The sequence below is a fragment of the Pangasianodon hypophthalmus genome, chromosome 18 (genome assembly GCF_027358585.1).
Source record: "Pangasianodon hypophthalmus isolate fPanHyp1 chromosome 18, fPanHyp1.pri, whole genome shotgun sequence".
Lineage (NCBI taxonomy): Eukaryota > Metazoa > Chordata > Actinopteri > Siluriformes > Pangasiidae > Pangasianodon > Pangasianodon hypophthalmus.
In genome coordinates, this window is record NC_069727.1 from 18,325,905 (window position 1) to 18,342,433 (window position 16,529).

General features: G+C 39.1%; 1 protein-coding gene across 2 annotated transcripts; it reads left to right on the forward strand.

The window, feature by feature from the left end:
* helb (helicase (DNA) B) lies at positions 1 to 14,778 on the forward strand. 2 transcript variants are annotated; one of them, XM_053241800.1, is made up of 13 exons: positions 1 to 240; positions 4,662 to 5,015; positions 5,291 to 5,544; positions 6,330 to 7,151; positions 8,982 to 9,159; positions 9,569 to 9,710; positions 9,821 to 9,960; positions 10,146 to 10,233; positions 10,820 to 10,879; positions 11,069 to 11,243; positions 11,488 to 11,646; positions 11,946 to 12,425; positions 14,339 to 14,778. In XM_053241800.1, the coding sequence occupies exons 2-13, from the start codon at positions 4,670 to 4,672 to the stop codon at positions 14,441 to 14,443; spliced, it is 2,949 nt and encodes a 982-aa protein (XP_053097775.1). In that variant the 5' UTR covers positions 1 to 240; positions 4,662 to 4,669; the 3' UTR covers positions 14,444 to 14,778. The 2 variants fall into 2 exon arrangements, with proteins under 2 accessions (XP_053097775.1, XP_026779472.3); XM_026923671.3 differs by lacking the exon at positions 1 to 240 and adding an exon at positions 2,305 to 2,936 and having other exon boundaries at positions 14,339 to 14,777.
* The last annotated feature ends 1,751 nt before the right edge of the window (positions 14,779 to 16,529 follow it).

The following is a 16,529-nucleotide window of genomic DNA, read 5'->3' on the forward strand; positions in this document are numbered from 1 at the left end:
AACAGCATCAGTGCCAAGCCAATAATCAATTCTTGATCTAGCATTTGCATTTGGTTTGATCCATGAAAACTGTCTAATGTCAGGATTTTGATTTCTCCAAATATCAATCAGGAGGTTTGATGAGCAGAAATTTTGAACAATATTACTGATTTGGGAGTGACTGAATTTAGAAGGGTGTCTATCTAGCCGCTCATCTGGAGTTAAATTAAAATCTCCTCCAATTATGATGTACTCTGTGGGGTAAGTAGCCTTGAGATCATTTATAATTTTAGTGATTGAAAAGAGCAGATCTCTGTTTTGGATGTGATTATTATATCCATACACATTTATTAAAATAAAAAACAGATTATCTAAACTGAGAACCAGAGCTAGCCATTGACCCTCTTCATCCACTTTGTGAGAAATGATCTTAGCAGGACATTTCTGCAAACTAATAGCAACCCCAGCAGATCAATTCAAGCCATGACTAAGTAACATCATCACCCCAGTGATTACGCCAGAAAGAAGCATCCAAAGCTTCCAAATGACTTTCTTGAAGAAAAAATGTGTGATTTTTAGCTTTTGCAAAAAAAGGAAAATCCCTTTTCTTTTAACAGAATCTTTCAGACCCCTACAGTTTAGAGACGAAAATGAAACATCAGATAATAATGAGAACATAAAAATCGTTTGGTAACCCTGAACTAATTCTACCCATTTAATTCTCTGGAATACAGGCAGGTCCATAGGTATTTGGACAGTGACACAATTTTTGTAATTTTGCCTCTGTACACCACCACAATGGATTTGAAATGAAGCAATCAAGATGTGACTGAAGCGTAGACTTTCAGCTTTAATTTGAGGGGTTTAACAAAAATATTGCATTAATCGTTTAGGAATTACAGCCTTTTTTTTTTTTTTTACAGAGTCCCTCCATTGTTGTGGCACACAGAGGTAAAATTACAAAATTGTGTCGCTTTCCAAATACTTATGGACTCAACTATATGCATCCCATTTATAAAACCAAATGGTCCATGAAATCCAGTTGATTTTCCTTATTTCCTGGCTTGATCAATTTTCGAGAAATTTCGAGTCTGTCTGCGTTCTGCAAGACTACAAACCACGCCAATTACAAGGAACGCCTACTAGCAAATCACACTATACATTTCCACGCCCACTCAATGATAGGGGTTGTGAATTTCATCAATTTCCCTAACCATAACTGTATTTGTTGTGGGCGTAACTTGTAATAATGACCATTCTTTGTAAGGGGTGTGGTTTGTAATCCTTTGTACTTTTCCACACCTCATCTCGCACTACAGTTGCCAAGTCCACTTATAATACACGACTTTGGGTTTCTTTTTTTTGAAGTTGCTTGAAAAAAATCACGGGTTGCATTTTTTTTTTTGGTCTTGTTTTAAAAAATATGGTTGCTTGTGCTTGTTAGGAAAATCTGACAAGCGACTATGCTGTAGTGTAATTCGCCCTCCCACAGATCCCCACGTGGACCTATCCCGCCCCCTCCTCCCCTTCCAAGCGATGATAGTTAGTATAGCAGACATAGATACACTTATGTACATTTCCAATGTACTGGTCCAAATACGGCAAAAGTACAACAAAGACTGGGAAAAGAATAAATAACTTAAAGACTGGATAGGTCAGGTGGTCGGTGATCAAGTAGTGTAAAGCAGAGAATCATGCTCAAAATGCAGACCTCCTGCAACATGCAAGCACAGGCAAACACAAGAGGCATGCCAAATAGGCTATATTACAATTGGGCTTGTTTTTGAAGCTGCGGTTGCTTATTTATCTTGTAAGATTTGGCTTCTCTGGCTCCGCTGACCTCTTTTTTTCCACCCGATGCACCATATCCAGTGTCACTCACACTGGAAGTGAATCCAGGGGTAATTTAACAAGAAGCTGAAGCACATCCTCCCTAATGTGTTCGTTAGGCCTTTCTCTCATTCCTTTGATTCAAAGGTACCGTCTTCTCATGTATCTTTCCTGATCTAAAACACGACATCAGAGATCAGTTTTCTTTAGTGAGCAGATCCACTTGCTTTTCTAACATGTTCACCTTTTCCTTACGTTCTTTTAAATCTTCAGCATTAATATAGACAGCTTTTGCTACACTAGTGATCACAGGGCAATGCTGTTTCAGTTGTGAGCTCATCTCTTCCTGCTGCTCAACCACTTTGACCCTGAGTGCTTTAATCACTTCAAGGATAGTCATATTACACACATTAGCATTTGGTTCATTACCAGAATACTTTTTTAGGCTTTTTCCCAAATGGAGATTTTATCTGGGATGTCTACGAAAAACACAACTTTGCAATCTGAAGGTTGTACAAAGTGACATTAATCTTTAACAACGCTATCAAACTGGACAGCAGGCACCACAACTGCAGTGCAACATCGTCCGCCATCTTGTTTGCTTTGAGTTGAATGGGTCACGTGACTAAAAATACGTCATTGTTTGTAAATAGCTCCATTTTGTCAAATTTATTCACTTGGGAGAGTGTTTTCATTGGACAGAAGACTACAATGTAGAGAAAAATATTTAAGTTTGTAAGTTTATCCGGATTAATGTGGACGGAGACTGTTCACGCTCCGTATCTGTCGGTGGCTGTAATGCAGCCAAACCGTTTGCTAACCGCCATTAGGCGGAGAAGAAGCAGCAGGTTGTCACGTGACCTACAGTCCGGCAAATACGAACCTGGGAAGAAGAAGCTGAAGTTTTTAGATGGAGAAAAGCTTAACTCGTAACAATATGGCGGAAGCTAAATATGTGAAGTTAGTGGGATACATTTTACCACCAAAGACAGACAACGCGGATGAAGAGTCCGAAAACGACGAAGCAGAGGAAGAGACCTTGCCCGAGTTTCTGGACATGAAGGAGATGAACTGTGTGTCTTCTGGAGGATTCATGTTTCAGCACTCAGCTCCTGCGGCAGAGGAAGGTATAACCCTCAGCCATCTTTATAAATCATCTACATATCATTTATATCATCTTCTGTTTGTCCTTTAGAAATAACACCAGCATGACAAAATCAACAAGACCTACCCATTAGTGTTGCAGGAATTCCACTTTAAACAGAGAAGTAGTTTTTAAATAGCGTTTATTATGCTAATGAAACGTCTGTGACATAGCAATCCACATCAAATAAAATTAAAATTACAAGTAACCTTCTGATAAACAGGATAGGCATTTCCACTTCACAAGGAACAACACTGCGCATGCGCAATAGCACTAATTCGCGACCCAGTGCTATTGCGCATGCGCATGAACTAGTGCTATTGCGCATGCGCTACTGTTTCACAATCTGCAGGAGAAAATGGCGGACAGTATAAACATACTGCAAGTTTTCTTGAGACTTCACCTGCGTCTCAATTCACCTACTTACACTATGCACTACAAGTATGCACTCGTTTTGTGAAGAAAAAGTACATACCTTTGAGTGTGTAGCAAAAGAGTATGCAAGTACTGGGACATAATAACACTTTGTCATCTCATTGCATTTCAGCTTTTCTTCATTCATTATTCCTTATATAATTTATAATAAATAATAATAATTAAATTTACCATTCCATTGATCAATTTATTTTTCCATATTTCATTTATACCTCTCTAAAATGCATCCTTGAATTCGGCGACTCAAACCATCACAAAAATCCTCCTCCTTCACTCCTTCATGTGGGAAACATTAGCTGAAAAAGTGTCTACACTTCGAAAATCTACCGGAAATAATCCGGGTATGATTTGGGATCCACATTTCAACAAACTACGATTTGGGACACACTAATTCTAATCTCAGATACTAATTGGGATGGATAGTAGGTGAACTGGGACGCAGGCTTATTTTTGCTTATACCCAGCTGTTAAAGACATAAAAATGAATATGCTCCACATATTAAATGAAACAAATACATACATTATACATTCCGTGGAAGAAGTTTCACATTACAATTAAGACAATAAATTAGAAGGAGCCTTTATTTGTCACTTTTACATTACAGCACAGTTAACTTCTTTTCTTCGCATATCCGAGCTTGTTAGGAAGCTGGGGTCAGAGCACAGGGTCAGCCATGATACAGCATCTCTGGAGCAGAGAGGGTTAAGGGCCTCGCTCAAGGGCCCAACCGTGACAGCTTGGTGGTGCTGGGGCTTGAACCCCTGACCTTCTGATCAGTAACCCACAGCCTTAACTGTTTATGTATATAAATTATACATAGTTAGTAGAAATCACATGTCAAATAATTAACATACAAAAAAGCTCATGGATGAGTTGCATTCATACAGACACTGTACTCATTTACACTTGTAAAAATACTTGTGATACCGACATCCGATGCCACATGATACTACGTGGCATAAGTCTAGTACATCATGGTGCTAATGAACATATGACACGACAGCGATCTGGGCGTCTTACACATTTACTGATTACAATCAAAGCCACACAGACTGCAAAGTGTGCTCTGTGAAAATATAAAGAGGAGACATCTCAAACAGCAGGAGTTCACACCTAGCAGCACACAGCAGCAGCCAACACTGCAGCAAATGCTCATTTATTTACACGGATATTACCACCTACTGTGTTGAGTTACTTTACTTGAATCTTTTTGCTACGTTTTTTTTCAAATGTTCTGTAGTTTTAATTCTTTCTGCATTGCTTCATGTCCAGTGGATTTCATGTTTCATGGGAAGAAAGAACGTGTAAGGGGCCGATTTCCTCTCAGGAACCCATGGTGGGAGATCTCCTGCAATGCCCAGCGATACTCCCGTAAACTGATTGTCAGCGGCTACCCCGCCTACAAACTCCGCACAGAACTGAAAAATGACTGGCGCACTATCGTGTCTCTCTTCCTGAAGGAGTGTGATGTGGATCCTAATTTTGTCACTCGGTTCATGGAGTGGCTGCCAAAGGACAGATATGTGGACCTCATAAACATAGAGGAAGCACTGCGTGAATTTGGAGAGAGCGTCAAAGAGATCAGTGCAGAAGCTGATTATGTCAAGACTAAGATTTCTAAATCAGGTATTAGTAGCATGTTGTTGAAATGCCTGTCTTTTTACTCTTTTTAATGTTTACTCTTCTTCGACCATAACAATTTGCAATGATTACAAATTGCATGCATGTAAAGTTCATTATATCAAATTTCATGTCCAACAATTTGCCAACATCTGCAAAACAAGTAACTTCCTGTTATCACTTGTTATAGCAGCCAAAAACAGTCATTCCCTCAATTTCTCATGAAGTTAACAGATATAACTATGTCATAATCTTATTTGTTTTGTTGTATCATCAAACAGATGCAGGTTTTCATGTAAGAGCTGCCACCATCTATCCTTTAGTCATGAAACACCTGCCAATGTTGCTGCCGGGGCAGTTTTTAAATCTGCTGGAAAAAGGGAAAGAGGAAGAGGAGGCCAAGGAGAAACAGCAGACTAAATATGATGAAGAAAACATGGAGGCTTCTCCACAGAAATCTGATAAGATTCCCTTATTAGCCAGACTGGAAGAGCTCATCAGGGCTGATAACATGTGGAAGTTTGGCTTTGGCTATGTGAGTAAGACCGGATACTGGGAAAACGAAATGATGTTTTTACGGCAACACATGAAATGTAAACACCTCTCTTTGTCAGTCACATCATACATAATTTTTATTATTCTTCTGGAAGATTTTTAGAGCCATCTAAATGAAACCTAATACGAAACCATAAGCCCTAGTTATACTGTAAAACAAAGCATTAATCATTGATCATTGGTAGGAAATGTTTTCTTTGTTGTGTGTTTTCCATTGTTTTAAAATGCTGTACAGGCTCTTGAGTGGCGCAACAGTGTTGAAAATTGTCTGTGCTCTCTAGGTGGGTGGGATGGTGTTACTCTCTTCCCTGTTAATCACAGCGACACTAACCAGTGAAGTATGCAGAATAGAGCACTTAGTGCTTTCCTCAGAGTGTGTTCTGCTGCCCTGTACCGCAGCATGAACAGCAGGTTTAAAAGAAGCGGTGACTGACTTCATGTGTCTCAGGGGAAGCACATGCTAGCCCTCATCATCCCTGGGTAGCAGCTGTTGTGTGAAAGGGGAACACTAGCTAGTGGGAATTGAAAAATGACCAAATTATGAGGAAAAAGGGTTAACAATAAAAATTGCTATATAAAAATAGTGTAGTAAGTTAACACACGAAAGACAAATGCAAGTGTTGTTCTCTCTAACAAGTAGTTTCTCCCCCCTCCATAAAATTGCAGGCACACTTTATTACATCTTACACAATCAAATTGATTCAACTTCCATTTAGAATCAGAGAATGGAAAATTGATTTATTTCTTTTTTAAATTCATCAACAGATCATGTATAAAGAGTTCCGGTTAATCAGATGTGAGACTAAACTGACGGACTTTAAGTCCTGTGAGTTATTCAGCAAAATGTCTACTGAGCAACAAAATGCCCTGAAGGTGTACAACGAGATTAAACTCTACTGTTGTCACTCTGGCCACACCTACATCGACCGGAAGGCTCTGGAGGAGATGATGAAGAAAATGCAAGAAGTAAGCATTTGGGGAGCCATTGCATTCCTCCGCAAACATGGAGTGCTGAAGGTAGAAAAGGAGAAGATTGCCCTGAGGAACCTCTACAACTATGAGAATGATATTGCTGAATGTCTCCACAAGTTAATAGTGGGGGAACCCTGGAAGATTGATCTGGACGTGAGGGAGGTTCTGCACTCTGCAGAACGTGAGAGAAGGAGAAACCAGCTTGCCACCAAGTCATGTTCTTCTGCCTCAGGGACAAATGGAGAAGATAATGAGTCTGGTCTAAGCGGAGAGTCTGCCTCAGATGTGCATGAGCCCATGGATGAAGAACCTGAGGCCACCTCTATAGAGCTGGACCCGGACCAGGTGCGAGCAGCAGAGATGATGTGTGCCAACGCTGTGACAGTGATCAGTGGAAAGGGGGGCTGTGGCAAGACCACCGTGGTCAGTGTGATCTTTAAAGCTAGCATGGAGCAAGAGGAGAAGAACAGAGAGGCTAATGACAGTACCTGGGAGGAGGGTGAGCAGAAAGAGAATGGCAAAAAGCCAGTGGAGGTTCTTCTTACTGCTCCCACAGGCAGAGCTGCATCACTACTGTCCAAGAAAACCTGCTTCACAGCTTATACCATGCATCAGGTTCGTGGTGTCTTCATTTTTCTCACTGAATGTCAGAGTTGCATAATTAAACCAGTATATAAATCAGTGGTTTTGTGCAGCAAATCAGCAGAGCTAGCACAACCATTATGTATGTCTACTCCTACATTATCGGTACATACCTTTTGGCAATTCCTGTGTGTCAAGTTCAGGTTATCTAATAAGTCTTGTATCGCAAAACTTTGTAATTCTTTACTTTAATTTCTCCTAGGCTGCTCCACTGCCTCTCCTCTTTCACAGTTTTTTTTAGTTTTAGTTGGATGTCTGGTCTTTGTAATGGGTGTTTGACTAACAAATGGACTAATCATCTTCTGCATCTTCTTTCTCTTTTATCTCTTCCTCCTCTCCTTCTGCTTATGCAACAGATGTGGTGACAAGCAGTCTTAAGCATCTTTTTTATTTTAGTCTTGCTGAAGAGTTTAAACTATATGCACAACTACATGTTAATTTGTGTCCTTGAAATTGTGCTTTTAAAATATTTTGTGTACTGGTTTGAGATAAATGTGGCTATAAATATAAATGTAGCTATATTCCAGCATAAAAAACCTACTGAACTCAAAACTATATTTTCTGGTGCAAAGTTATTAAAAATCAAAAAATTAAATTAGATAAGCATTCAGATCCTTGGCTAAGGCTCTCTAAATTGAGCTCAGGTGCATCTTGTTTGCTTTAATTATCTTGAGATGTCTCTAGAACTTCTCTGCAAATTTAATTGATTGGACATGAATTAGAAAGGCACACAGCTGTATTTATAAGGTCCCAGAATTCACAGTGCATGTCAGACCAAAACCCAAAAGCCGTGAAGTCCAAGGAAGTCTCTGTAGATCTCTGCAATTAAATTGTGTTGAGATGTAGATCTGGGAAAGGGTATAAAACCAGAAAGCTTTGAAGGTTCTCAGGAGCACAGTGGGCTCCGTCATTGTGAAATGGAAGAAGTTTAGAACCACCAGTCTGGCCAAACTCAGTGCTTCAGAAGTCATACGCAGAGATGGATGAACCTGTCGTCACAGAAGAAAACCATCACAGAAATGCTTTATCACTCAGGCCTTTATGGTAGAGTGGCTAGATGGAAGCCGCTCTTGAGTAAGAGGCATATTGCAGGCACTTGAAGGACTCTGACAGCATAAGGAAAAAGATCCTCTGGTCTGATGAGACAAAAATGTAACTCTTTGGGCTGAACTGGGTACTGCTCATCATCTCGTTAATACCATCTCTACAATGAAGCATGATGGTGGCAGCATCATGCTATGGGGCAGTTGTCAGCAGCAGGGACGGGAGACTGGTCAGAATTGAGGGAAGAATGAAAGCAGCCAAATACAGAGAGATACTGTAAGAAAACCTGCACACAACCTCAGCCTGGGGCGATGTTGCACCTTTCAGCACAACAATAACCCAAAGTATCCAGCCAAGATGAAGCATATTGCCAAGAAAATGCTGGAGTGGCTTTAGGACAAGTCTCTCTGAATGTCCCTGAGTGGCCCAGCCAAAGTCCAGACTTGAAACCCTTAGAATATCTGTGGAGAGACCTGAAGATGGCAGTATACAGACACTCTCCATCCAACCTGTTTTCGCATTGTCATTATGGGTTATTGTGTATAGATTGATGTCAAAAAGGTCAATTTAATCCATTTTAATTTAAATGTGTGACAGTAAAATGTGCAAAAACTGAAGGGGTCTGAGGTCTACTTTCCAAAGCCACTGTATATAAAATTATAATTCTTCAGCTTCCTAGAGGAAATGGACCATGGTTTTAAGTATGTATTGACAATCCAGTACTTCCTTGGACTGTCCTTCTCTCTGCACTGTTTTTAGGTCTTGTGGAGTTACATGCTTACGAAAAAAAGCCCAAGTGGGACGCCAGTGGACTGGAAGTTTGCCAATGTCCGAGTCCTGGTGGTGGATGAGGGCAGTCTTGTGTGTGTACAGATCCTTTCCTCCATCCTGTCAATGCTCACCAAACATGCACAGCTACAAAAGTTCATCATTCTGGGTGAGCTCAAAGTAACTATATCTGAGCTACAATAATGTACAACCTTGTGAATGACCTCCTTCCAGAGGAGGCAGAATTCTTCCCTTTTTTGCTTTTGTGGTTTGAGGCAAGTAGGTAATGATTTTGTGTGAAAATGATAATTGTGTGATAAATTTCCATTACTTGTTAGATTCATTAGTGTAGCTATAGTACAGAACCAAAGAGGCAGAATTATAGACACTGAAGATGCCTAGGCTACATTTTAGGTAAATGTTTTCTAGTCATTATTGTATAACAATGTGTTAGTATAACATTTTGACAGTGTATGTCATCTACCTGTAAAGGAAGCAGTAAATTGTTCCTTAATGATCTTATTATGGAAGACTGCACTGTAATGCATTATATTATGGGGTTTCTCTTTTTGGTAAAGGAGATATAAGGCAGCTGCCCAGCATTAGACCAGGAAATGTCCTCAATGACCTCTTTGCCAGTCTAAAGAGGGTGAACTGGGCCATCGAAATGCGCACCAACCACCGTGCTGAATCAGAGCTCATTGTCCAAAACGCTGGATTGTATGCTGTTTTGTATTATCTAAAATTTAATAATAATCATTTAATAATAATTTGCATTTTGTTTTAGTTTATCCAGTGTAATCTTTATTAGATTTCTTTTGCTCTCTTAGAATAGCGGATATGGGTGTTAGTAAAAAGTTTCATCATCTAAGCTATGATGCCACTGTGGAACTGGGTAAAACATTCACACTGCCATCACCAGACAAAAGATTCATTGAGATCCTTCTTCCAGAAAAGGAAAACTATGATGGTATGTACAGTAAAATGATCTTAACTTTCAAAGTTTGTTCCTTTGAGCTTGTGTCCTTTGAGCATCAGGATGGACAAATGTTAAGTGGTTCAGCTGGAAACAAATATTTTGTTCTTTACAAGTCACCTGAGATTTTTTGAAAATTTTGTGAGTTTTGTGCAATTTTTTTTTTTTTTAAATCTTAGATCTACAGAATTCTATAAAGCGTTTGTTGCAAGGCCCAGCGCCAGGGCTGAAGGATGATGCATCTTCACAATTTATTGCCTTCAAGAGGTAAAAATGTCTTACAGAAATTAGATGAAGCCCAGTATGACCAAAAGAAATGTTTAACAGAAAATCTTCAAGACTACCACTAGGTTTATGATGTGTGTGTTGGGGTGGGGTATGTACTGTATTGTAGCTGATTTTCAATTCAGTTTATCTGAATGTCACTTTTAACAGTAGTACTAATTTTACAGGCAGTGTTTCTTGCGTGTTTTTTGAGCACTGCTACTCATGCTGTGTTCAAGGCGAAGTTGCAACTTCTAATTCCTGCCTGCAACCAGGAAAAGCCACTGAAAATGCCTCCTCATCTTGCAATTTCAACTCGTCAGCTTGGAGTAGTCTTCTCAACTACCAGTTCCTTCCCTGTTTACGCAGTGATGCCAAATCTACATGGCTGTGCACACTGAACAGTCTAAAGTCCCCTTCTCTACTTGGAAATTCATTTATAACAGTATTGGCTTTAGATCAATTAATCAATTAGATCACGGTACTTGGTTAAATCTGTAACATTGCCCACTTAAAAGGCACCAAGAATGCAGCACTAATACAGATGTTCCTGTGACAGGTCTGTTCTCACACATGTTTTTATTAACAGGAAAGAATGCGCTTTGATTAATGAGCTTTGCTGCAAGCATTACTCTAACCACAACACCAAGTAAGCATAATTCTAGTCACTGTTTTTCATTGTTGATGAGTACTGTTACATATTTTTGATATTAATGTACTGCATTTTGACTGTAACATGATTAACTACATTATAAAACATGCCAGTGTGTAACAATTTTACAGTCAGACCCAAACACATATTTTCTCTCATTTTACTCCCATCTTTTTCACTCTTCAGGACTCATAAAAACAAAATGGACTTTCAGATCGGCGATAAAGTATGTTGCACAAGGAATGGCTATGTGACAGATAGAGACAAAGAAAATGAAACCAAAAGTAAAGAGGACGATATGGATGGAAACAAAATCAAAAAAGAGCGATTGTGCAATGGGGAGATTTTCTTTATTACACAGGTATTGTGGAAAAACAAACAAAAATGTGATTTTTTTCCATTGCACAATCATTTTCTGCAGCAGATAATTTTTAATGTTATTATCTTTTAATAAGAAGATGCACACAACTAAATGCTTTTCATTTAAAGCAATACCCCTACTTCAATGCATGTGTTTATTTAGTCTAGAGGTTGTGTAAGGTTCTTGGTCATTTTTGGAGTTTGCTAATTGGGCTTGGAACTGTGTATGTGACTTGTAATTACAGGATGTGACTAAAAAGGAAGAGACTGCACGGAAGTGCATTAAAGGGAGGTACCTGACCCTAGATAACAAGCATGACAAAAAGATGACTGTTGAATACAGGGAGCTAATGAGAGAGTGTAAACTGCAGCATGCCTGGGCTCGAACCATTCACACCTTTCAGGTAAACATCACTTACATACACTCTTACCCTCAATTACTTTAGTTTGCTTCCTCCATGCTGTTGCAGATGCTGTTGTACGTTCCCTTTATTTCTACACTTTTTATTTCTTGTTAATGAGGCTTTACATTTGTCACTATTGCTCTAGATGCTAAAAAAAAATTACTAGTCACCAAAGAATTAACGAATTGCTTTCATTATTCATATAAGAACACACATTTTACTGCTTATATTTATCCACAAAGTATACGCTTGAAACAGGAGGTATAGAAGCTAAAACACCTATGATTCTCTCCTGTCAGGGCTCAGAGGAAAAGACTATTGTGTACGTTCTTGATAGGGGCATCGGTCAAACTTGGAAACACGTTTATACTGCAGTCACACGGGGTCAGAGCCGTGTGTATGTCATAGCAAAAAAGGATGGGCTTGAGAACGCCATCCGAAGATACATCATCAAACGCAACACGCGACTAGAAGGCCTTATCGTGGACTTGCTCCATAATTTAAGAATAGCAAAGAGAGAGTTTCTCAGTCAACCAAGTCAGTTTCAATTCAACACGCCAGTGCGAGGTTCTGGATTACAGACTTTTCAGTCTACACATGCGCCACCGTCGAGCCCTGGTCCATCCCAAGCCTACTCTGGAATGATGAGTTTCAAGAATGTGACGTGGCAAAACCTGACTAACGCTGGTACTGGGTTTGGTGGCCTCAGTTCCCCCAAGTCAGCAAGTCCAAGTCCGTGTAAACGAGACAACTGCACCACAGCATCCAAACAAATGAAGGTAGGCATTTTACACATACACATCTCATTAAAAATAGCATTGAGTGTCCTAATTGGCACAATAGAAGAGAGTTTGATATATCATAGAGAGAGTTTAAAATTCTGACAGTGCCATAGCTATACAAGGATGGTACAAGGATACTCTCTCCCCTGTTCATTACAGCAGCAATAGAATCGTGGCTGTCTGTCAAGATCATGTATACAGAAGAAGGCAGTTAGTGGTTTCCTCTCAGCGTGTTTGACTGCCCTCTGATCATGCATGAACAATGAACAGCAGTTCAGAAAAGATGCGTTAGCAGATCTACACATGTCTCAGTGAAAGCATGCTTAGCCCTTCCAGACCGGTAGCTGTTGTGTGAAACAGGAAGATAATAGAGTAAAAGATACACTATACTGACAGAAGTATGTGGACACCTGACCATCACACCCATATGTGCTTGTTGAACATCCCATTCCAGCTTTTAACATTGGATATTGTCACAAAGCAGCTTTACAGAAATACATAAATTCAGGATATAAATGTTAAATTTATAAATTTATTCCTAATGAGCAAGACAGAGGTGATGGTGGTGAGGAAAAACTCCCTGAGACGACATGAGGAGGAAACCTTGAGAGGAACCAGACTCAGAAGGGAACCCATCCTCATCTGGGTGACACCGGATAGTGCAACTATAAATAATTCCCTTCTATAACTGTATACTATATGGTCTAAAAGTGCAATTGTGTAACCAGGAAATTCATCACAGTTTTCACATGAAGTCTATTTTGTTGAAGTTATCAAACTGTTCACTGATGGAGACTTGAGTGCAAAACTGTTCATGTCAATTGCAGTCCTAAAGCTATCATAGCAACTGTAGTCCTAAGCCATCGTAGCAAAACTGTTCGTATCAATTGAAGTCCAAAGCCATCTTCATGGTATCTAAATGGTACCATCCTCAGTAATCTCAGTGATCTACAGGTTGTCCATATGGCTCATCCTCAGCAGCAGCGAGTGATTTCCAGGTGACGAGAACTCCAACCAGAAGTAGGGCATCAGGATAGATCAGGCAGGTCTGGAGAGCAGAAAGGATCAGGATCACTGATATCTCAGGAGTAGTATGTGTCTTCCTGAAAGAAAGGGAGAGAGAGAGACAGAGAGCACAGATTATTAGGTATGCTTATTGTCTTGTTGTGGTTAAGGACGATGTACATTGTGTGCAGAATGCAAGCAGGGACTTGAGTGAACGCATGAGAGTGGGCGGGTGACAGCATCCAAACATTCCAGTTCACCACAACACTCTATGCCCGTGAACCCTCAAGACCTGCTCCTTTACCTAAGCAAAAACTATTCACAATGAGTAAACAAATATGTTTTCAGCCTGGACTTAAACACTGAGACTGTGTCTGAGTCCCAGACACTAGTTGGAAGGCTGTTCCATAACTGTAGGGCTAGATTTATTCCTGTCTTTGCTGTTATAATATCCTCCACTCTTCTGGGAAGGCAAAAGTGTTGAGTGGGGTTGAGGTCAGAGCTCTGTGCAACTACAAAAATTCTACAAAAATCTGTGGCGTTGTCATGCTGGAACAGGTCTGGGCTCCTTAGTTCCAGTGAAGGAAAATTATAATGCTACAGCATACAGAGACATCCTAGAAAACTATGTGCTTCAAACTTTGTAGCAGCAGTTTGGAGAAGTCCCACATATGAGTGTGAAGGTCAGATGTACACATACGTTTAGCCATATAGTGTATATTAAAAAAAATAAAATAAAAATAAAAAATCTTGTATTCTGCATTGTTTTTCCATCAAGCTGTAACATGACCTATGAAATGATCTTATGCATTGTAATCTACATTTATGATGACAGTACCATGTAGGTCCAGTTTTGTCCTGGTGCCACTGCAGCTCTGTTTATAACTCTTTGCCCTGTTTTGCAGGTGGACTTCGCACTGGGCTGCACCCAGGTACAGCATCTGTCTCTTAACAGCTTCACTCCCAGGCAGCTCTTCCCAGAAACTCCTCAGTCGCCCCAGGACCAGTGATTGCAAGAAATAGCAGGAAGAGCCTGATTTATTTTGACAGGTCAAAGGTCAGAGTGGGACTTTGTGTGCATTGCAGCATTTAAGGTGATTCACCTTTAAACTAGATATAGATCCTGCAAAGTACAGAACGCCGTTCTGTATTTTTGTGGATTTCAGTGTGTGTTACTTATAGAGTATCACAAGTCAAGCAATAATATTTCATATTCGTGGTGATTTCAGTGCAGACTGATGAGTATTTCAAGATAACAGTTCAAATGTGTAAGGTGTGTATTTTAGTTCAGTTTTCATATCATGCATGCCGTAGTGAATATATTATATATATATATATATATATATATATATATATATATATGTATATATATATATATATATATATATATATATATGTGTGTAATTGAATATATTATTGTATATATGTAATTATGTAATTGTATGTAATTAATTTATCAGGGATTGCATACAAATACTTGCTACAATCTAAAGTGAACAAATCTGTTGGGACTCAACAGATTTTGGTTATAAATTTGAAATGTAGCATTTTGTCCTGTAGGTAATTCATTTCTTTGACATATTACCTGCTTCTGATCATTGCATGTGTAAATCAATGCTAATGTACTTTAAAATGTCATTATGTCTTTAATACACACAGAAAGGCTATGTTGACTGAAATATATGTGACCTAAGCATTTACATGATTGTTTTCATGGGTGAAATCAGCAACACTAATTTTCATTTTTTTTCATTGAACTTTTTTTTTTTTTGGCTTCATGCATTGGGATTTTGTTTGAATTTACTGTGCAGGTTGCTATCACATCACTGTCAATATTTATTCATGAAACGTGTCATCATCTTTAGTAACAAGCTCAACCCGGGCCGTTCTCATTTCAAAGAGAAACTCTTAGTAGTAAGATAAGATTCTTTGTGAAAATAGCCACTGGTCTCACACCCGTGCTTAAAATTCCACTCTTTTTCAATTAAAAAAAAAAGAAATAACTTTTGTTTTTATGAGTCCCCACACTGTAGATCCCTGTTAGATTGTCAGCTTTCTCTATGTTAAGGTCGTCCTAACAAGTCGGTTCTACACCTCCGTAGATTTGCCTCCCCATCATCATCATCATCATCATCATCACTGATGAACATTCTCCATCCTGCTATGTTAGCTTGGCTAGTGTTAGTGCAGTCATTAATGCTACCGTCATTGCTAATGTTGCATAAAACATGCATAATATGAGTTAAATCTCTCTGTTATTAAGGTGTGTGCTCTCACACTTTAGGATAGATATGCAGTTTTTTTTTGTTTACCTAGAAGTGTTACTAACTTTGTCCCCATTTCCATTTAAGACTACATTTATTCACATTTACCACTTTACCAAGCCACTCAGAATTAGTGGATGATCATGGGCCCAACATATTTCAGAATAAAAAATAACTTCAAACACTTTATACCGTGAAGTCATAATAAAAGTGGAAAATTTTGAAAAATGACTTTTAAAAAAAACCTTATTAAAATGCCTTGCAGTTTGTTTCTGGGTAACACAATCCCCAACCTAACAAACAATGATATGTTCTTATCATCACAACACATACTTGCAACATGTAAAAAAGTGAGCTGGATAAAATCCATTAAAGATTTATTAAGTACTTTATAAAGGGCACTTCTAGGCATATGTACCCACACACCATACGATGGCAAGTGATCAGTAAAATCTTACGTTATTCCAACAGTATACTGGGGATGAGCTTGTTTTTGCTTCCCCTGAGGGGAAAAAAACAATATCAAGCCTTAGAAACTTGGGGAAAAAAAAAAAAACCTTCATCAGAGACCCATTAGCCAGCACTGACTCCTATAACAGGGATATGGGGTTGGATTTTAGGAGGCAAAAACCAGAACCATCAACTGAACAAACAAACTCAAACATGAACAAACTCACAAGGCTGCTAATTGTACAACGTGCCCTTTTCTGGATATAAACTAAACATATCTATAAGTGAACTATTTTTCATTAATATTATATTAATAAAGGTACACTCACCCCCTGTGCTGCTGCGTTTCAGCTCGTCATTAATTCAAATACTTAGGAGTCAC